Source organism: Tripterygium wilfordii, chromosome 6 (genome assembly GCF_013401445.1).
Source record: "Tripterygium wilfordii isolate XIE 37 chromosome 6, ASM1340144v1, whole genome shotgun sequence".
Taxonomy (NCBI): Eukaryota; Viridiplantae; Streptophyta; class Magnoliopsida; order Celastrales; family Celastraceae; genus Tripterygium; species Tripterygium wilfordii.
Window position 1 is genome coordinate 1046753 of NC_052237.1, and position 22882 is coordinate 1069634.

At 34.8% G+C, this 22882-nt stretch overlaps 3 protein-coding genes across 3 annotated transcripts; 1 reads left to right on the forward strand and 2 right to left on the reverse strand.

The window, feature by feature from the left end:
• Window positions 1-1852: 1852 nt before the first annotated feature.
• LOC120000830 (transcription factor MYB10-like) lies at window positions 1853-3272 on the reverse strand. Its single transcript, XM_038848986.1, has 3 exons — window positions 3041-3272; window positions 2568-2697; window positions 1853-2479 (listed from the first exon to the last, which is right to left on the reverse strand). Exons 1-3 carry the CDS (start codon window positions 3171-3173, stop codon window positions 1963-1965), a joined length of 780 nt encoding a protein of 259 aa, XP_038704914.1. The 5' UTR covers window positions 3174-3272; the 3' UTR covers window positions 1853-1962.
• An 8294-nt stretch (window positions 3273-11566) lies between these two features.
• On the reverse strand, window positions 11567-12813 carry LOC120000990 (transcription factor MYB4-like). Its single transcript, XM_038849191.1, has 3 exons — window positions 12645-12813; window positions 12417-12546; window positions 11567-12337 (listed from the first exon to the last, which is right to left on the reverse strand). The coding sequence occupies exons 1-3, from the start codon at window positions 12772-12774 to the stop codon at window positions 11845-11847; spliced, it is 753 nt and encodes a 250-aa protein (XP_038705119.1). The 5' UTR covers window positions 12775-12813; the 3' UTR covers window positions 11567-11844.
• A 7693-nt stretch (window positions 12814-20506) lies between these two features.
• Window positions 20507-21886, forward strand: LOC120001046 (uncharacterized protein At5g23160-like). Its single transcript, XM_038849265.1, has 2 exons — window positions 20507-20874; window positions 20983-21886. The coding sequence occupies exons 1-2, from the start codon at window positions 20653-20655 to the stop codon at window positions 21478-21480; spliced, it is 720 nt and encodes a 239-aa protein (XP_038705193.1). The 5' UTR covers window positions 20507-20652; the 3' UTR covers window positions 21481-21886.
• The last annotated feature ends 996 nt before the right edge of the window (window positions 21887-22882 follow it).

Genomic DNA, 22882 nt, shown 5'->3' on the forward strand with positions numbered 1-22882 from the left:
ATCAAATTTAAAATTTGTGTGCATGTGATCTGACGGTCCTAGTTTAGACTCATATGGATGTAGACAATAAAGGCAAGCTTGTATGGTATTTGATCATTAGCTTTTGATAATTGATGGTCCAAATTTTTTAAGTTTCCGAATCCAATCCAAGATGACCCTGGATCAAGTATGAGCAGTAGGTGACAGTAACTCTACACAATTAAGATGAACCACTGGCTCTGTAAATGCTCTTTTTTTTTTCCAATTGTTGCACAAAAGTTTGTATGACATAGTGGAACCACCCGCTTCAGTAACGGTTGCCTCATACTTGTTTTATCTGATGCAGATTGATTCATTTAGGACTTAGTATTCCCCGAAGTTCAAAAAAAAAATGTCATTATGTTTGATTGCAGAATAGCAAATTTTTGCTATCATTGCTTTTCATGGTTTCACAAAGAAGAAAAATTGGCATTTTCATTCTTGAGAGATCCTATTAATTAGAGTTAATATATTGATTTTTCAGTCAAAATTGATCTTCAATTTAGGAACCAAGATATGGAACCATCAATGCTGAGCCGGGCCACAGATAGAGGAGAAGAAGAAGAAGAAAAGGACGAGAAAAGGCAGTAGTTAATACAACAGTGGGACCTGTAGCAGGATAAGATACCATTTCCATCTGCAATTCCCAATCCAAATACTCTACTAAAGCTTACATGAAATAAATTAAAGAATCGAAGAGGAGAGATGGCAGAGTGTTTGGGCCCTTGGGGGGTTGAGGAGAAGTTTCTTGGGTTTCAGTTGTCCTGGTCTCTGCTGCCGCTGTTGTTATATGGCAGTGCAATTAAGTGCATTGGACGATATCCTACTCAAAGTCACATGGAACCCGAGAAAGAGAGCAGTAGCAGTAAATATAAGGTACAATGATAAGCCTCCCAAGAGTTAAACGTTAACCAAAGGTGGCTTATTTGTCTCTATTGCTCCAATATGATTTAAAGCTTCAGTACTTAAAAAGCTACATTCTTTTAATTTGGCTAATGCGTGGGGGTGGCGGATTGTCCCCTGGTTGTAGACATTACCCACTGTAAAAAGTTTATCAGAATTTCCATTCACGTAATAGAACCAAAGAGGCAAACAAGGCATATTTGGTTATGGAAGGAGACTCTCTAGTCTCAAATTAGTACTGTTTGTAAACCAAATATGGTGGAGAAGTGAGTTTAATTGACAGTAGTGTAGTGGGCCTCAATAGCGTTATTTATTGAGCTTTTAATATAATCTCAAGATCAGCCCATGAGTTGGTCCATAAAGCTGCTGAATGGGCCTTGGCGATCCAATAAACCTGCTACATCCCATTTTTCCAATAATCCAATCAATTTAATTTCTTGATTATTGAGATGTAGAATGTTCGGCAATATGCGAGCTCTTACCCACCCAGCATGATTTGCTTTTGTACTTAAAAATAAGCACTATTCTAGTATTATATGCACAGTCTAAATTTGAATTATTGGCCGTAAATTGGATAATTGGGGGCTTTCTACGCCTTCATCTATGTGGACTTTTGAGGAATATGTTGAGCCTTTATGGAAGTGTCATTGAATTCTCTTTTGTTTTTTTTTAACCTGCGGCTGCGGGTCATTCTTTTAATTTATTTGAATTAACCCAAAATATACAGAGCTTTGAGTTTATGAATTCTATAATCAATCTTATAAGTTGCCATACTATCTATATATGAGCACCCAAAAAATCAATCCCTTTTTTCAGTAATTTGGAAGTATCAATACAAGCCCTATGATGAGTTGAGGTTGGACCCGGACTTGAAAAACCGGCTTGGACTTGAATTTGATAAAGCGAATAATATCTTACAATAATAATCAAGTTTAAGCAAGTAGTGAATCCATTGATATTTTATTTAACAGTTTGAATAGTACAACGATTAAGTGGCTTAATTTTGGTCACCAGCACAAAATAGTACATAAAATACCCACATCAGTGAAGATTGGGTAGTTCATTCATCACTTGGTGGAACAGATCCAGATCATCATCATAGTACGGAGACAACAAAAATCCACCTTCAACGGACAATTGATGGGATTCATCGTACATATTATCAGCTACAAATGGTTCGGTCCAGAAATCCCCAGTACTCGTAAGTTCTTGACACATTTCCAGTATTGATCCCAGACTATGATCTCCTCCTCCTTCAGCACTGTAGTTTGTGCCAATTAAAGAATCAGAAGAAGAGATGTTAGTGGGAGAAAAATCACAGGGCGATGCCTCTTCGGGGGACAAAGGAGAGCTCTCTAATATCATGTGAAACGGAACATCACAAATACTACTAGTTTTAGCCTCAGACTCGCTGCTGCTGCTGCTGCTGTTTTGGGTTATTAAATCACCGTGCGATTCAGTCTCCTGAGACCTTGAGTGCTTCTTCAGATGGGTGTGCCAGTGGTTCTTTATTTCGTTGTCCGTCCTCCCCGGTAACTCAGCAGCGATCTTAGACCATCTGCACCAAGAGATCAACTTAATTAATTTGGTAATTAACAACTTCATATTACTACTGCTATTGTGTTTATTATTTAGATGAAGATTACTTTCTTCCATATTTTTCATGCAATTTGATGATTAAATCATCCTCTTCTTTCGTGTATCTCCCGAGCTTAACATCCGGCTTGAGGTAGTTCATCCATCTTAGCCTGCAACTCTTTCCACATCTTTGCAAACCTGTCAAATCCAAACAATTCTTCTTATGTTCTACATGGGTCATCAATTCAGCATTGTATAACGAGGATTAGTAATTAATAACTGCTGTGTAGAGAACCCCTCCAGATTTAGGGTCAACGATGCCCAAGCCGAGAGTTTGAACTAATTAGTTGGGATATTTCCACTTGAAATCCTGATTCCGTTAGCTTTTCCCACTTTTGTGCCCCTACCTGTATAAATTTCGGCCCAAAAAACAACTATTGTGTAGAGATCTAGATATTCATTTCTTTTTCTCATGGCGAAATGGACCACCCTGCTAGCTCATTGAGTGGTAGATATAGAAGAAACAAAGATGATAACGTACCGGCAAGTTTGGGTAACTCGCGCCAATTCCAGAGGCCATATTTCTGAATGTAAGATCTTAACTTATCGTCTTCTTCAGCACTCCACGCACCTTTCTTGACGCCATCTTTATCAAAGTAGGGAGCTCTCACCATTTCTTTCTATTAATTCAACTATATATGAGGTCTGATTAACCTCTATTATAGATGTGGTACATATAGCATATATTCCATTGGAAGATGGGACAAATTAAACCCGCGTGACTAAATTAGAGTGATGATGAATAGATATTTCTCTGTAGCCTTGGAAGAAAAGACATTTTATTTTTATCAATATAAATAAAAACAACCGTATGCTTCCGATGAGGTGTCATGAAACCAGTTATTTTTTGATTTTTTTCTATCGAAATACCTGCCATTCTTTAAAATTTTTAAATTAAAAGGCATACCTTCCTATATTAAAAAAAAAACTAAAACGCTAATCTAGAGACAAAAATAGCTTTGTACAGATCTTCACTCGCTGGCTATTTTAATTTTATTTCTTGTTTCGGACTCTTTTTATTCACGTGTTAAAAATATTCTCTCTTTTTTTATGATAGACGGTCGAGATTTGCTTACATAATACATGCTAATTAACCGTCCAAAACGCGTGGCTTAGTGGGGCCTCTCTCCTTTGTTTACTCGTCAAATGTGAAGCAAAATTTTCAGTGTGAAACCAGATATAGTCAAATATATTTTTATAATAATAAGGGGTGCGATTGGGTTAGATATATAAGTGTTCAAGAAACATATTTCTCAACGATATTAAAAATAAAAACATTTTCATGATATATTAATTGATGAACTGTTCTTCAATAAATTAACAGCCTGGTGTCAGCATGCATACGTAAGAGGCTGATGATTTATTGCGTTTTCAGTCACGTGCGTGAAATGGCCACACTATCGTTTTTGCGTCTTAACTCTTAAGGAGATAAGAATGATTAATTTCTTGTATATGCAGATCGATTTTGATCATAAATGTAACTGTTTACCGATTACCGAGTGCTTTAATAAATGTAAGGCACTCAAAAAAAAATTAAAAAATTAAAAAAAAATTATGAATAAGTTTTGATCATATTTAAAAGTTGAACGATATTTTTTTCATCTCAAACAAAAATTAAATTCATTACAAGATAGACATAGCGTGTTTCGAGTTTATACTTCCACAATTTTCATGTATTTTCATCATGATATATAGAACTTCAGAAGAAGAAAGCATTTCTTTCATAGAGTTTTAGGGCCCTACAGTGGGTCATCTACTGCAGGGCTTGCATTAAAGCCATTAGGGACTCTAATAATTTTTAATAAATTATTAGAAAAAATTAAATGTAAAGTATTTAGTGTATAGATTAACATCATATTTTTTTTCAAGGTAAAAAAACTAAATTCATTGAGATGATAACAAGATAAATAGGTGTTTAATCTAACGGTAAAAAATGCTTCACATATGTATTAATATTTTGTCAATCAATTTAATTTTTAAAAAAAACATAATGATGATCTAAACAATAAAAACATTACATTTATTATTTTTAGGTAATTTTTTAAAAAAAAATTGATGGCTCAAATGAGCCTAATGCAGACCCTGCAGTAGAAAATCTACTGCAGGGCCCCCCATTTGATCTTTCACATGCATATTTTGATCATTTTTTTAATAACAAAATCAGTTGCTTTTATTATTATATCTTTTGTTGCCTTAATGCTTTTGCTTTTCGGCAAAATAGAATTCAATTGTTCATATACTGTCTAGTTAAGAGTGATTAACTCGGTCTTTCACAAAAAAAAAAAGAAAAAAGAAAGAGTGATTAACTCGTTTTGCGAGCTGAGTTGAGTCGGAATAACTAAACCCATATTCAATAATAAATTAAAAATTCATATTCAATAATAATAATAACAATAATAAATCCTCGATTCGACATTCAAAATTTCAAACCAATAGAGACATATATACAGATATATTCATATATTTCATGTAGAAAGTTCTATTATATTTTTGTGTTTCGAATGTCTTTGATGCACTTTTGAAAGTGCAATAGTCAGTTTGAGATGCAAATTGTCAAATTTTGATGTCGGCATCAAAATGTGAAACTATGCTTGACTAGAAGCGAAGGGGATATCGCGTTTCATATAACCCTATCCAGATTTCAGATTTGTGTTTCTTTCATTATTAATTTATGTGAATAATGTCATTGTCCACGTACTACACATGTAGGCTGTAGTCTTGCCAATTTTTTTTTTGAAAAAACGACTACTACATGTATCTATATATATGTATATGTATCTATATATATTATGTGTATTCTTTAATGAGCGTATATACATGTTTGTATATTTAGACTAGAATATTTGAAAAGTTTACTTTTACTTATTACCTAATAATAATGAACAATACTTATGTGTTCTAATTATACATTTATATATTATTTCATCTTACATGGTTTTTGATTAATTTGCATCAATTTTAATATATATTTATGCTAATTTTTTGGGTTATTTTGTACCATCAAATATCAAGATGAATGTACATCAATAATATCATTTTACATAGGTGTAATGTTGTAAATAGTTATAAAAAAAATTCCGGGAACCCTCATCAACTTCTAGTAGGCCCCTAACCTCAATTCTTGACTATGCCCTTATATATATATATATAAAAACACTAGATTAGACATAGGTTTCTCCTAGTGAATGTCACAACGCTCGAGCGAACATGTCTATCAATCAAAACTAAGAGTGTTGACTAGATCAAACGATATTGCGCTTAAGCGAAAATGAATATCTATTGTTACTCGAGAGTTTGTACTCGATCAAAGGATTATCCGCTCAAGGCAAAAGACACAAATGCCCGATGTCATATTCGGATTAAATATATGAAGGACTCTAATTCTTTGATATGAGCGGTTGTGCGAGTAAAATTAAGTTTGAGAGAGCTAATTCCGTGAGAGAAATTTTGTTTACTCTTTGTAATATTCTCCAATATAGTGAATCTGCATCTTTGTTACCCGTGAACGTAGTCTACTGTCAAACCACGTAATTTCAAGTGTTTTTTTTAATATTGCTTTTACTTTGATTCTTTATAATTGTTTGGCTTGTATTTTATTATTGATTTAGTGAATCGTTGTATGTTTTGTCTATGAACGATTTTAGCACAATTTAGTGAATCGTTGTATGCTTACTCTCTGTTCATCTTCGATGGAGGCGCCAACGACGGAGAAGGAGACATCGGCGATGACCACTTCTTCGACGGTGATTCAAGAGAAGCCGGTGATCCAAGAGAAACTTGTTGTTGTCCAAATCGAGCCATCGAGAAGTCAATTTGATTTGTTTGTTTCTAGTGAGAATGGAGGTGTTGCGCAACGAAATTCAAGAACAACTCCAATGGGTACTTGTAAAACAAGATTACTGCCTACAATGAGATCAAAACAACACTTGATAGTATCTCTAAGATGAAAAATTGGACCCACACATCCACTCTTTGATTGACATGTGTCAAACACTCCATCATTTTTTTTCTCTCCACTCCACTTTTCATGTTAAAGCCACTTTTTATACTAAATATATGAGAAAAAAAAAGTTGTTTATCAAGTGCTTAAAATATGCTATCATTGTATCACACACTTGATATTAGTTTTTGATATTAGTATCAACACATATCAAGTGGTACATTATTTTTTATTATTGGAGATGTTGTTAGAGGTGATGTGCAAGAAGATCTTTCTGACTCGTTTAACACAAGCCACAAACTGACAACATGATTTCAAGAGCGCCAAATACACGATTTGGTCAGCATGGGTTTCTGATGATGGTGCTGCCATATTTGGAGAGTTGCATGTTTAGTGTTTGAGATTGGGGTGTGGATAGTTTGTTTTTTTTAAAAAAACCATAAGAAAAGGTACACTCGATAATCTTATGTTTTTAGTTGGGATTTATAAAAATTAGGGCGTACTTAATTAATTTTGGGTGCATATAATGTTCATCATTAAAAAAAAGTTGTAATGCAAGTGCGGTATTAGATTGGGATCCCCATTATTTAAAAAGAAAAAAAGAAAGAGAAGAATATTGGGGGTCCCAATTATAGTTTTTAAAACCGATCCACCATCGAACCGTCAAGGCTGAAAGATCAAGAGTTTCGAGGTTTAACCGTTACGATGGAGGTTGAACATCGGGTTTTTAATAAATAATAAAATAATAAATATTTATAGTTTAATAGTTATATACTATATAACTATATACTATATAGCAAGTTTAGGGTTTAGGAGGAGCATACCTGTACAATTTAACCATAATTTTTCTATAAAAATTTACTAAATTCTATAGCAATAAGCAAATCAAATAAATAATTCATAAACCAAATACAAAATCTAAATTCATTAACAAAAATGAAATATTTTTGTATCCATTAAAGGTAAATTACACATTTGGCCTCATAATTCATTAACAAAAATAAAATATTCTTTGTTTTTAAATCATTTTACAACACAGGTGGGTTTTCTTTTAACCTGTCAGGTCATGGGTAGCCAGGTTTTTTGGGTTAACCCACGGTTTAACAAGGGTTGATGCATAAACGATCTTTTTTCAACAAAAAAATCATGAAGACCGTCAGTTTAAAAACAAGTATTGTCCTCGTACTTATTAATAAATCGTGGCTCCTACATATTAATAAATCGTGGACTGTTCGGGAAGAAGTAGCTAGATGTCATAAAAGATAGGGGTCGGGTCCTTGTTATTATTTATTTTCCTACATATTAATAAATATTGGATTGTACAGGAATTGACTTCAACAATACAAAATGCCAAAAACAAGTGGCGCTGGACATCCGGCGAGGTGGAAGGGGTGGGCCTCTTTTGTTTTTTTCACCCCGAAGTTGATAGAATTCGACTTTACAGACAAAGTGATTGATAAATGATGATTATAACGGAACTATGACAGACAACAATGGTATGATGAGGTGTGTTTTGGTGGATGGTTGTGTTGATTTTCAACGCTAGTAGTTAAGTTGTGAAAAAAAAATTGAGTTTAAAATTATGAAATAAGTTGTGAGGTGTTTGATAGAGTTGTTAGCGGTTAAATTATGTAAAATATATTTTTTTAAAATTTTATTTATTTCATTTCAATATTAATATTTGGAACTTTTTTGAGAGGACGATACCACCATGCTTTTTGATATGTTTGGTGAAGCAAGCCCGCTTCACCAAACAAGGCTGGTTTCAAAACCGATTATCAACTAAGTCAATTTAACTTAGATTGTGATAAAAGAAATGTGTGCATTAGTAGTAATTCATTTTTGCTAAAAATTAATTATCATAAAGTTTGATCACATATTTCGCGTTAGCATATTGGGTTTTTCAACAATTCAAGTAGTTGAAAGAGGGCTCTCGAAAGAGTTTGGCCAATGATACCCAGACTAAAAGGTACAGTTAGTTTCACATTGGTTCGGCAATATCCAACCAATGAATTAATATAGTCAAAACCCATCCTAAACATGCAACATGACTTTTTCTTAACTCAAGTGAGTTGGACCCGGGGGAGTGCCGGTGCAGTAATGCACCGGCTATTAACCTGTTCATCTTTTAGGCCGTTGGATCTGTAGATTCACATCTGATGGTTCTGATTTAATTTAATAAAAAAAGAAGATGAATTTTCTCTCTCTCTTTAGGTTAGGTTTCTCTCCTGTTTGTAATTGGTACTTTCTGGAGTACTCCTTATACTCAACAAGCAGGGCACCACTTCCTGATTGTTGGCCATGGCTTGTGCAATATGTCTCAACACTTTTGGTAGCTTCAATCATCCCAACTCTCGGTTGCTACAGTTTTGGTAGTTTCAATCATTTGTAATCGAACTTCTCGTCATCTTCCTTGTCGAACCGGCGCAAAGCTTATGTCACGGCGGCTTCTCTCCTCAAAAATCAAATGGTTTTGATTCAAAATCTTGGGTTTATAAGTTGAAGTTGGTATTCTTCCTCAATCTCTAATTCAACAGCCCTTTTCATCTTCTACCAGGTCAAGATTACATCTCTGTTAGAGAGAAGTGAGAGATAAAACAACAATTTAATATTGAAATTTTATTAAGTTAAATCAGAACCGTCAGATATGAATCTGAGGATCCAACGACCTAAAAGATGAACAGGTTAATAGCCAATGCATTACTGCACCGGCACTCCCCCGGGTCCAGTGAGTTGAGATTTGACCCATAGACTTTGGCTCTTAGTAGTTGGGCTAAGGAGGAACAAAATCATGCTAACCTGATGTATTTATGGAAATCAAACAATTCAAAATGAATAATATTATTGGTATGTATGAGGCACGGATTTCTGATAGCAACAGCCCATATGAAAACGTCACAGAGATAAATAAGTTAATTTTTTTTATAATGTTTTAAAGAAAAAGAAAATAGGAACAAAAAAGTACTATATTCAATTAGGAGATACCCATTACATTAGAGTTGGCCTACTTATCCTTTTAGGCGGGGTATAGATTGTGTGGGTATTTAATTTGGGCTCAAATTTAAACATAAAACAGCCCATATCGAGTATGCTTTGGGTTGAAAATTGAAACGCCCTGCGAATCTGGCGATTATGCAGTAGGTTTAAGTTTCCTTTTTGCTTTTGATTGTGGCAAATAGAGAGTTAGAGCGGGCCAAGCCCAAAACAGTGTGATGATGGCCCAAGTTTCATTTATTCCTTGCGAGAATATTCCCGCGCCTTCATACTCGTCTGAGAAAACGTAATAAAGGCAGGAGTGCCCATTGACAAGCATAATTATACAAAGGTGTGCGAGACACGCCCACTTAGGAATATGCATACTGGCCTACTCTTGAACCTTTCTTCTTCTGTCACATAGTAATTAACTAATACCAATTTCGCTACTTGAACTTCTTTTCCATTTTACACATTAATTTCGATCAAGTTGAAGAATTTTTATTTTTATTTAATGATATGGGAACTCAGAGGCTCAAAGCAACTACATGGAAGACAATCACATAGCAGGTAATTTTATATACGGGCTTGGTATGAATCTGAACATATGACCTCCGAAGAGTAAAGATTCTTCCTTAACCAATTAGGCTAAGAGTTGATTCCACTCGATGAACTTATAAACAAGAGTGGGTAGCCTTTTATTTAATTTGATAATTGTGTTTAGCTAAGAGTTGATTTCATTGAAGTTGAAGAACTTATAAACAAGAGCAGGTAGCCTTTTAATTAAGTTTAAAACTTTGCTTAACCACCTAAGACTGTATAATAATTAGCAACTACATTTATAAAAAAAAAAATCGTGCATAAAAAGGAATAATTAAGGGCAAAAAAAATGAAGTTCATAGTTATTTCCTATGATTATCAAAATGTTGACTTCTAAAACACGTAACCCAAAAGTCAAATCACTCATGCCACGTATGCTTTGATGGGACTACTCCCTATTTTTCTTGTAGATAAAAATAATAATTCACCAATTTTGTCTTTGATATTTTATTGATGTCCACTTGCATTTGCGATGTTATTGTGGGAACACAGAGAACTTGGAGGCTGACCCCAATCATCAAATCCCGACAAGCCCACAAATTCCACCCCTTGAAGAATAAACAAAGACCATTCACTAATCACTGACCTGTACCAAATGGTCTTCGTTGGGCCAGACAGCCAATCAATGGGCTTTGTGTGGGTTTTTATAAAGTCCGCTTGATTGCTTACCTGTCAAAGCCCAGCATCGAAAACTCGTCGAGTAACCCAGCTCTGACTGGGTTTAAGATCCTCGGTTGCTAATTTTGTCTTCTAATTTGTTGCGAATATTCTCTCCCGATTGTTGCTTCTTAGACAAAAGAAGCAATACAATTCTCCAAACATATTTTACAAAAGCAAATAAAGCCAGGATCGCACATGCATGAACATCCAAGACTGACTAAGTTTGCTCTTTTTTTTTTTGACCGACTAAGGTCGTTGCTTCTTCTTCTTCTTTTTACTGACTAAGTATGTATATATGATATATGAATTAACACTTAATCAAAAATTAGTTCACTCAGATGACTTCTGATTGTTTAAGATTGTTATGTTAGGAAAAAATCAACGAAAAAACTTCAAAAAAAATAAAATAAAAATTGATGTCCATTCGCGCGTCTCTATCATTTAGGTTTCTTTCTAGGTACCATACCAAACGAAAGTGTTAATATATATACAAGTAATAGGTAAACACGCAAGTACAAGGTGACTCAGTAAAATAAGTATATGTGATTCAAGTTGAATTATTAAATAATGTGAAATAAACAACTGACAAATAATTCCACCAATTAGTTTGTCAAAAAAAAATTCTCAAATTAATGACCGAAGATGAAACAAACAAATATGCATCAAGTTTTGCTGTTTAGGGCTGATAATAAGTGAAGGAATTTTACTGTAGTTGATGATGATGATGATGATTTACAGATACTGAGTGCTGTAGTTACAAGCTTAATTAACTCTACCAATACTTGCAGACTGGATATATGCAAATTAATTAAGTTACAAAGTACTTAGGTAATTATAAGCAGAGACATCATTCATTGTCGAATTACCAGCCCGTAATAATATATGGGTATGCGATCCATACAACCTTATAATTTGTCTGATCAGAAAATGAAGGTAAGACTATACAAATCCACTTCCGATACCATTTCTAGTTTCTCCACAAGGGCACTCTCTCTCTCTCTCTCTCTATATATATATATATATATATATATATATATATATATATTCGTTGCAAAAGATCTACCCAGGAATAGAAGGCGAAAAATATGGGGCTTGATTGAGGTGATCTTGATTTAGTAGAAAGCATAAGGGCATAAAATATCCTGATCAAGATATGGAGATAGAAATCCTCCAGCAGGTTCAGCCAGCGACGCGGGGAAGTGATCATTTGAATGATCATAAAAGCTATCTGGCACAAATGGTTCAGTCCAGAAATTTCCGCTACATTCCTCCCAGAAATCAAGCTCGTGATCTTGTCGAATCAAGTCCAAACTTGTCTCTACTGCAGTCACAGATGATGAGGCTAATTCCATTGCTGATTCTTGCTCCGAAGAAAACGATGAGCTTTCAAGAATTTCAACACTTACAGAATTTTCAAAACCGTCGTCGTTTTGCCTCGATTTCTCTTCTCGATTGGTTTCAAGGTTATTGGATTTGGCTGCTAATTCGTCATTGAGCCTGACCGTGGCCGTCTTTTGTTTCGTGCGTTTCTTGAGATTGGTGTGCCAGTAGTTCTTGATCTCATTGTCGGTTCTTCCGGGTAATTGGGCAGCAATAGCGGACCATCTGCTCGTCAGAATCATATTTCTTGTAGTTCAGTTTTAATTTCTCGATTAGAATTAAAGGAATGGTCAGTACTACTTACTTATTCCCCATAGATTCGTGTAATCTAATGATGGTTTCCTCTTCTTCTTTAGTGTAATTTCCTCTTTTCACATTTGGCCTCAAGTAATTCATCCATCTCAATCTGCAACTCTTCCCACACCTCGATAGACCTGAACACCAAAGTATATATATACATTTATTTATATATATATACATATCAATGAATTAACCAGACATTGTCGTAAGCAAAGCAACAAATATCACTCACCAGCAAACTTGGGAAGTTGGCGCCAATTCCAGCAGCCATACCTAGTAACATAAGCTGTTAGCTTTCTATCTTCTTCTGTTGTCCAAGTGCCCTTCTTCAGTCCAGATTTGTCACAGCAAGGAGTTCTCATTCTCTCTCTCTTTCTCTCTCAATATGCAATAGTCCAAGTCCCAACTTTTATGGAGTGACTAAAACTTGAGTGTCATGAGCCATTTATAGCATACAACTTGGCTTGAACCAAAACGTGTTACACACACCTCATTTACAATTATTTATTTCTTTGTTTTGTACGTAGTCCACAAATTAGACATAAAGAAAGAAGACCTTTTTTAAGCCTTATATATTTTACTAGATTTATTTTTATACCCAATCATTCTTTTTCATTCTTTTTAACAATCGAGAACAACATTATACAAATTTATCATTTAGACATCCGATGCGAGTGTAAACTCGGGCTATCATGTTTGCACAAACAAAAAAATTTCACCTAATTACATGGTAAATTGAGCCAAAATCAAACGCGTGGGCACAAGTATATTGCTCCATCTCAATAGATATCGAACTCAGAATTTCCTGAAACTACCTTGTTATTTACTAAAATGCCCGCCCACGTTATATTACATCAGTACAGCGTGACACACTACCCTGTATAATCAGTCAGCATCGGAAAGAACTGACATTTTCTTTTGTGAACAATTATTTTCTGTACTTCAATTGTAATTTTTTGAACAAAACGATGTTAATTCATTACAAAGTAGCATGAGAAATGGACATGCAGAGACGTCACACGCCACAACAATTCGATAGGGTGATAAATTTATTACTGCTAGAGAAAGAAAACGGTTCACATATATAGTATTTTCTTTACCATGAAAGACACATAGTACATGAGATTTTGAGGTCGAGAATGAAAGGAATCAGGCTTCATAAAAGCCCGGCCAGCATTCATTAATTAATTTTGGGCCACATAACTTATGAAATATACGACTACTCGTATCAGCGACAGACATGGATCACCACACACCACTAGCTAGTGTACAGAAAATGCGTTCATATGGAGGAAATGCGTGGTCAGATTGTAAGATTTCTTCGGAGGGATCAATGAATGTCACTGTTGCAGGATAATTATGATTCTCTAGACTCTAATTGTTTATGACTTGGATCTATATGTACCATTATATATATATAAAGATGTTAAGTTAATTAGAGGATATTTAAATTCAAATTTCGTAAATGGTGTTCTAACATTAGAACTCATACGCGTCACATGGCGGTAGTAAATAAGAAATTTTAGTAATTTGTATGGTAATTGTATTTGAACGCTATACATATGTATATATATGAAAAATAGTAATTAATTTTTGTTTTGAGAAGAACAAACTGATTTCATTCAATAGTGGAATCAATACATTCAGCTATATACATAAGCATTTATAACCGAGGATGGAACAGTGCCCTCAAACATCTGAGGGGAGCTAGTAGATGCCCTAATTAAAGAGACGAAACAATCAGCTATTGTATTTCACGTTCGCCAAACATGTGAAAAATATTAATTAACTAGTTCTATTAGAATAATACATATATGTATTTCATTTTATATATAGTATTTGCTAAAACTGAAAATTTGTATGCACTTTCCACAAATTAAGCAAAAACGCGTTTAAACCTCAGACTGGTCAGTTTAATTAGCCATGCCAAAATTAACTTAAACAAATCCAGGTTTTAGTTAGTTGACCAGTACTGATGCTGATGCATGAATGAGAGTGGAATCGTGGATGTACCATACTCGGCCAAAATTGCACTCTTGTTGCGCAGTCAAAAACGGAACACAATAATAGAGGTTAATTTACTGAAACAGGTCCCACGCATGATGTAATCAACATGATCTCATCACAATTAACAATATTAATTACTGAACAAATTGTTTTAATTAGTAATTTAACTTCAATATACATCACGTGTAATCAAACTTGACTTGAAGCGTTTTGAAAAACGTGTCGACGAGGAGGCTTCCGCGACCAAAAACAGAAGCCAGGAGGAAGGTAAGCTAGGGAACAATTGAATGAAAAAGAATTAAGAAAAAGAAATGACGATGTCATCTTGTCTGCCATTTTTAACAAAAATATTTGATGGTTTGATCAATGCATCTTCCTGCATGCCTTTCCTGGGTATTATTAGCCCAAGTAAATATTTGATGATTTGATACAGGTATGTCGTTATGGTTGTGAAAATCACGATTTAGATCTTAAGATCGTACTATTTTAGATCAATAAAGTGATTTGGATCGATTTAAAATCGTAAATTTGATAAGATTGTACTATCTTACTTCTAATATGTAAGGTAAACAGGGTTATGGACTTATGCGCAAATGGGCTGGGTACTTATCAATTATAACTCAAATTACGGTCAAAGATTAAGGAATGGTCAGAGGTCCTAAGTATTTGATGTAGCTTCGTGCCTTTGAATGGTTTTAAGATAAAAAGGTAAGGAGAAAGCTTCTGTTCTGAATAGATAGGGTCATGACTCATGAGTCATGACACGCTGTTGACGGTCGTGATTACTGATTTGATTGTTCTAAAAGACATAAATTAAGAGTTAAGACTAACGCACGATATATGATAATGGGTCCCACAGAGTTGTGAATTCACATTTTGAGGTTCAAACAAAATTCCAGCCCCGTGTAGGAGGTTGGAAGTTACATCTATGGGAACTCGTACAGACCCACATGGAAGCAGCAGTATGAAGAGGAACAGCTACATAGTGTACAGAATTAAGACCAAGAACGATAGAATATATGGGGTCAACGATTAGCTTCAGACAGGTCAGATCAAGACGGTTCAAGGCGGATAACTAAATTAATTACGGTTAAATTTAAAAGCTCTGTTTGGTGAAGCGGGCCCGCTAACTGGTCCGCTTCACCAAGCACCCAAACACCCATAGACCGCTTCTATAGCGATTTGTCCTTTTGGTGTGGATCCATGCCAAAACATATTTTCTTTATTTTTTTTAAATTTTTTTTTTGCTGTGGATCCCACGCCTTGCATGGGTACCACGCCATTTCTTTTTTTTTTTTTTTTTGTTTAGTCAATAACTATATATTAAATATATTTAAGTATTTCATATTTATGTTATACATATTATTTATATTAAATATATTCATATTGATATTAAATATATTAATTTATTAAAATGAAATAAATAAAATTAAAAAAATACGAATAACGTATAATTTACACAACTTATCTGCTAACAACAGTTATCTGCTAACAACAGTTAACAGTTATATCAAACAGCTCACAGCTTATTTCAGAACTTTAAGTTCAGTTCTTTTTCACAACTTACAAGTTAGCGTTGAAAATCAACATAACCGCTCTTCCAAACACACACTATAAGTCATTCAGACTAGATTATTATAAACTAAAATTCGTCGATCCAGATTATGAAACACTATTTTTGCTCTTCAATTTGACATATATTTACTATGTCTCAATAGCGCTCCCTTTACACAAGTGTTGAAAACTACGCACCTTGTCCATTAACCAGTGCACTTAGAGCAACTAAGAGGATGAACCAATATACCACTCTTTGAATCTTTGGACTGTGTATGTTGACTTGTGATTAAGCAATCAAGCAACCCAAGTGGGGGTCATGTTACTTTCTACAGTTTTGGTCACTCATTTTCAATGCAATTTGAGGTATTATCCACTCTGGATCAAGGCTTAAAAAATGTCTTAAAGTGTTCGGAATTGGGCTGCTCGGCAATACAAAGCCTATCAAGTGGCTCAACAGAGTTAGAATCTTCTCAAATGTGGGTTTTCCGTTCGCAGTGTTTGGATTTAGTATGGAGCTTGTTTTGTGCGCGGTAACCTGGTTTGATGACTCGACTCGAGAATATTATTACAGATCTTGAGAGTGGATTTTCGGAAGGCTTACTATGTAGATAAAACTTTTTTGGGGGCCTTTAATGTATTTTTCGGCCTAACTGATTAAGTAGGGTTAGGGTATATAATTATGATTGTAACCCTTCAGCCGTGATCTTGTATTCTTTCTCTAAAATAGTGAAAACTCCATGCAACTCCGAGAACATAGGCATAATTGATCGAACCTCATAAATCTTAGTGTCTTGTTTTTGATTGCTTTATTTTCGCTTATTCATTGTTATTGATACTGTTCTCAACACAAAGAACAAGCCTACAAGGGTCCTGTACAAGATTGAGGTACTCCTCAATTGTGGGTTGACAAGGCCCATCAAATGACCTAGACGAGATTAGGAAGGTTATAATATTTAGGATCAAAATTGATCTGATATCATGTTATAATATGGCTCCTAATCCAATACAATTTGAGATACTATCGGCTCTTGATCTAAGACCCACATGCATGCTTTCGTACTTATTAAGGAGTTGAGTACAAACTTATAATGACATTGCTAATATTTACTAAATCGATGTGAGATTTTTTTTTATTTTTAATTTCGAACAGAAGCCAAAAATCCAGCGAAATTTTCTTTTAGCTTTGAATGGTAAGTACAAAACAGATCCAGATTTCAACTCAGGAGACAATAACATAATGGCAAGATTCAGAAGATTTTAATTTTCCTGTATATCCTTTTTGCGCGGTTAATGCTGTGCTTACTTACATAGGAAAGCCGATATTCTTCATGTGGGAACCCGCAGAGTGTGAAACTTGTTGCCGGTAATCCGAGTTGTTTATGACCACAAACTATTTACATTAATACTCACCGGCCTGTCCATGGCCCCACGAAGAATAATGCAACAGAGATTAAATACGACGGTTTTACTGTTTGATTGATACATTAGCTGTGTTCATTATCGTACAACAACGTTAACTGAAATTTTTTGTCCTCAATTTGGTCATAACTCATAACTACCGGTACCAACCCAGAGCTTCATGTAATCTGATGATGGTTTCCTCTTCCTCTTTCTTTTAGTTTTCTCCATTGAGAATTTATCGAACCTTGAGCACATATATGTCTAACTCAGTTGATTATCAACCGAACCACTTCTCGTTCGTAACAAAATTATTTATTCTAGTCATACATCTAGTATGTATGTGTATATATATATCAATTGATTGATTTGACAATTAATGACAAATTTTAAAAATTCGTTGGCAATAATTGATGCAAAATTTACATTGAAATTGAAACAATGTGCATTTGGTTTTAGATTGAGTTTGGGGTTTTCACAGTGTGTAATCTTTGAATTTTTTTTTAGAAGGTAAATGTCATAAAATCCAACAAAACTTACAAAACACGAATTTGTTTCCTCCCAAGGAAACAATTTCATGAGGGCAAACCCCATACCATAAAAGATCTACCACTAACATGCTCTGACAATCTCGTTAAAGAGTGGTCAATCATATTGCCCGAGCGATGGTAAAATTTCAAAATTTGGGTTTTTCTCAGTGCATAATCCTTTGATTAATTGTTGGTAAAATTTCAACATAACATCTAATATTGTAATATTGTTCAAAATTTGTTATTACAAATAAAAATAATAAGATATTATATGAAGAGTAGGAGGGAAAAAATAAAATATTGAATTTTTTTTTTATCTGACAATAATTGAATACTCAACTTTGGGGTATGCAAGTCACCCACCCCACCTTGCATCTGTCAATCCCCTTAATGGAGCTTGCTTTTGACATATCTAAAGATAAAAAGGGCATTGAAAGGCTTTATAAAGGAGTCATGACGTATATTTCCAAGTCATCGTATATTCGTACAGCCCAATAGAAAATCCCTTGTGCAGCTGTCTTAATTTCTCCGCGTTCACATTTAAGTTTGACCAACCCTTCAAGCTAGGAATTCTTAAGATCGCAAAGAAATACCTCACAAAAAAGCACAAAGATAACCCCCGACCAGACGACCGCGGACCACTAACCCTCGCTTCTTCTCCCTGATTGTCAGTTGACCACCTGTGTACACACTCTCGTACTGGTCCATACCTACTAGTTGAGGGGCCCTGCAGTAGGACAATTTTGGCCATCAAATTTTTTAAAAAAATTGTATAAAATTATAAATATAATGTTTATAGTGTTTAGATTAGCATTGCGCATTTTTTTTTGGAAAAAAAATAAAATTTGTTGACAAAAGATTGATACAAATATGAAACATTTTCTATCTTTGGATCAAACACCTATTTTACTTATTCTTAATTGTCAATGAATTTAGTTTTTTCTTCCTTAAAAAAACACATGATTCTGATGTATACACTAAATACTTTGCATCGACTATTTTTTTTAGAATTTATTAAAAATTAATTAAGCTCTAATTGAGCCTATTGCTGGTCCTGCAGTAGATGGCCTACTGCAGGGCCCCCAAACTCCATACGGACCATACCTACATGTTTACTTCTTCACAAATCAATTTATTGGGCTTGGGTAGTTGAACATCATTTATGGGTGTTATCGGGGTGGCCCATTTTAAAAAGAAACCTAACCTTAACCTATTGGAATTGAGAATATATATAAATTTATTTTCTCAAAATTATTGGGGTGGGTCGTGGCCTTGGCCCCCTACTTCAAAACAATAGGTCCATCTCTGGCCCTACTATATGCATGAATAACATAGCCATGGGCCATTATTTGTGGTTCTAATGATGTCAGAAATCACACACCCAAGCCACTACTTTGAATGATAAGAGATTGTGTGTATCCTCTTGATGATCAGGGTTCGAATATCTCTCTACCGTTAAAAAAAAATGAAGTCGGAAATCTTGAAGTTGAAATTAAGATAGCAAAATCGGAAATTAAATTCAAATAAATTGCCTTTAAGACACAATATACGAGATTTGGAAGATCAGTTTTGATGTACATTTGTCCATCCATCATTGTGTGGTGGTTAATATCTCGCCGATTTTTCCATGTCTACACTCTACAGTGGTTCATCCGTTCATATAGGAACCCAGGAAGAATAGTGCAACGAAAGTATTACTAAATACGACCATTTACCGTTGACTTATTAATGGTCTCGTACAGCTACTTCATTCATGATACAACGACATTAACAAGCATCAGATGACAAACTACATTGACAACCATGTTTCTGTTTCTATATATAAAACGGCAGCGCTATGTATCCATAACAAATTCAACCATAACATGTAATTAGACAACGTAATAACGAAAGTTAATACTGTTTAAAAACATAACATGTAATTCTATTGCTGACATAAAAGCATCCCTTTCCATGTCTTCGGATACCATCCATAAGGGTTTGCCAGTTCTTTGTACATAAACCCTTGTGATGGTTTCGCGGAGCTTCAGCAGTTCTTCTGCTTCCAGGACAAATTCTCCTACCTGTGCCATAAAAAAGGCACTAAAAGGCTGATGGATCATTACCCTGATGATAGAACATAATAAATGGTTATTCGATCTTTCATGATTAAGGCAGTAGAAGATAAAAAGAAAGAATAAAACACATCATTATTATTTTTTCATTATATTTTCACCATTTTTTTAAAAAATAAATTGAAAGTCTAATTGAGTAGAGAATGTTGAAAGTCTAATCGCTTTCATTTTTCTGTGTTTCTTCAAATCCTAATCAAATTTGAACAAAGACAACAATAGCTCTTTTAAAGAGGTATTAATGGGCCACATACCCATGGGCCTGGCCAGGCATAGCCCAGCTACTTGGTTGGGTCCTCGAGTACTACCAGGGCCATGGGCCCTGCACATAATAAGCCCTTTCCAACACTTTTTCACCAACTGATACATATTCTTACCAGTCATTCACGGGCAGCACTAAAAAGCAAACCAACTTCCCCAACCTTTCAAAAATCACTAAAAACGGTCCCGTTTTTGGTCAATTCAGAAAGACTGGCCGCAGTTGAAAAACCTCGTGCCGGCCTGAACCCCACAAACCGTTATGATTCGATCGCTTTGTTTAAATTGAAGTATGCCATATACGAGCATTATTGCAACCACAATCAAACATCCTGTTTTACGAAACCCTTTTGTCTGATCAGTTACATTGGAGAAATTAATGATGAAGGACGTTTCGAAGAACAAGTTTTTGCCATGTTTTAGACCTGTTGTTGTTGATCATGTGGACCTTGTGCTCGAGTCTAAAGGTGCTGTAGAGAAGGATTCGATGATCAAGTCTTCGACTTTGGAGGGTAAGAAGTCGGAGAATCCGATGACTGTTCGTCCCCCAAAACGAAAACTTTCTCGTGCGATCAAAGCCGTTGTGTTCGAGATGATACTGGTAAGTAATTGCTTCTTCAAAAAACCCAGTTCGATCATTGTTTCAATTTTCAAGACCCTCAGATAAGTTCGTTCTTTTTTTCTTTTTCTTTTTTTTTTTGTGTATCAGGCCAAGCGAGCTCGTGATCGAAGAGTTTCGCGTGAGAATCTCCGTCAATCAAAACAGGTTTCGTCGTCAACGAATATTACTGTAAGCGATAATGACGATGCTTCGAAGAACAGGGTATTCGATAGTCCTCGAGAAATCAAATCGAATTCTGGGTCTTCTTCTTCATGGTCGTTTGATTCATCTTCGTCTCTGTCAATTTCAAAATCCGAATTGAAGATTGATGTTTCGAAAGACAGAAAATCAAGTTATTCAATAACTCTCAACTCTGGCATTTATTTGCTGCTTTTGAGTCTGACTTTGACAATCTTGTGGGGTAAGCTATGTGCGATTCTCTTCACTACAATTTGGCTTTACTTGCTTCCTCGCCGGCGCACAAGAGATGGGTTCAGGCCGGAGACCGTGATAACGCCGTCGACGGAGACAGAGTCTACGGAGTATAAAAAGAAGGTCATAATGGAAGGGCTACTTGAAAGGAACCACCACAACAGAGGGCGATAGAAGGCATTGAATTTCTGACGTGAAAATTCTCTTTTTCGTGTTCGATGCATCTTCGTCTTAATTGTCTGTTTAGTGAATTGAAGATTTTAAACCGACAGAAGAGACAAGAACCAGCAGTACACACTACACAGACACCAATTTCTTGTGTTGAGTTTGCTTTTGGCCTTTCTAAAGAGATGGCAGAGGTGTACACATGGCATTCATTATCCTGATCTTTTTATCTTTTTTTTTTTTCCTAGGAAGTGTAGGATATCTGTTTGTTAACTGTTTAAGCTAGTGTAGACATTCATGGATACGTCCAGCCAAACCCATCATATAAGCTACCGTCAACGTTAGTTTATAGGCTCAAAAAATATAAATTCCACCAACAACTTTATTTCAAAAATACATTAGTGTATTTCCGTGTTGTCCGATGTGGTGATGTTTGTAATTTTTTAGTGTGGTTCAATATTGTCTGGCATTTATAAATTCTTAGATTATTTTCATGACGCTAACTTGAACATTTGTTATCATGAAATGAAATATTAGGGTTTCAACTCTTCATAAAAAAATACTAGTGTAAATGCGTTTAATATCCTAACTTATTAGGTTATCAAATATACACTAGTCTCTATTTATTTTGCAACTTATAAACTAACATATTTTGAATACCTTATAAGTGTATGGGTCAACAAAGTGAAGGCATATATTGGGGACATTTTTTTTTCACCAATTAGACAGTAGACTCTATTTGTCGGATTTGACTTAATTGACGACAATTTACTTCTGAAAACACCGGTTTCAGATGTTGTGTTGGATACTAATTATGCTGTAAATCACCAGTTCGATCCATAAAGATAGCAGTAAGCTTAAGCGGTAGCAACTTCATGTATGCTGGCCTCTCACCACTGGGTACAATATTTTAAACCATTCGGCATTGGATCTTTTATTTGTCTTAGTGTTATATTGGGATTTTCCTTGTGTCCTATATCTATGTACGGATGCCAGTCATTTCATATAACTTGATTTGTTTAGTTTCTACTTGTAAGTGTGTGCCGCATGTATCTCTAACTCAGTTTACCTATTTGACATTTGGAATTACTTCCTCATTCTCTTTAAGTATAAATGTAGGATGAGGGCGCAATAAATGTTACTATAGTTTTAGTCAAAGACGTTCAGTCTATTTGACTAATTTAAAAAATTATGAAATCATATTGGTAATAGATTGGACTTTTGTTATTAAAACTGTAGTGATTTTTATTGGAAATGTATAAACCTTTTGCGGCATCTATGGACAATGCAGCAACATAAATTTAGTTATTCCAATAGTATTAATTGTTCATTTTTTCCCCCAAATATTGCATGGTTTGTGATGATAGGTGCTTTCCAACCGACCCTGCCGACTCTTAAATGTCCTTGGCCT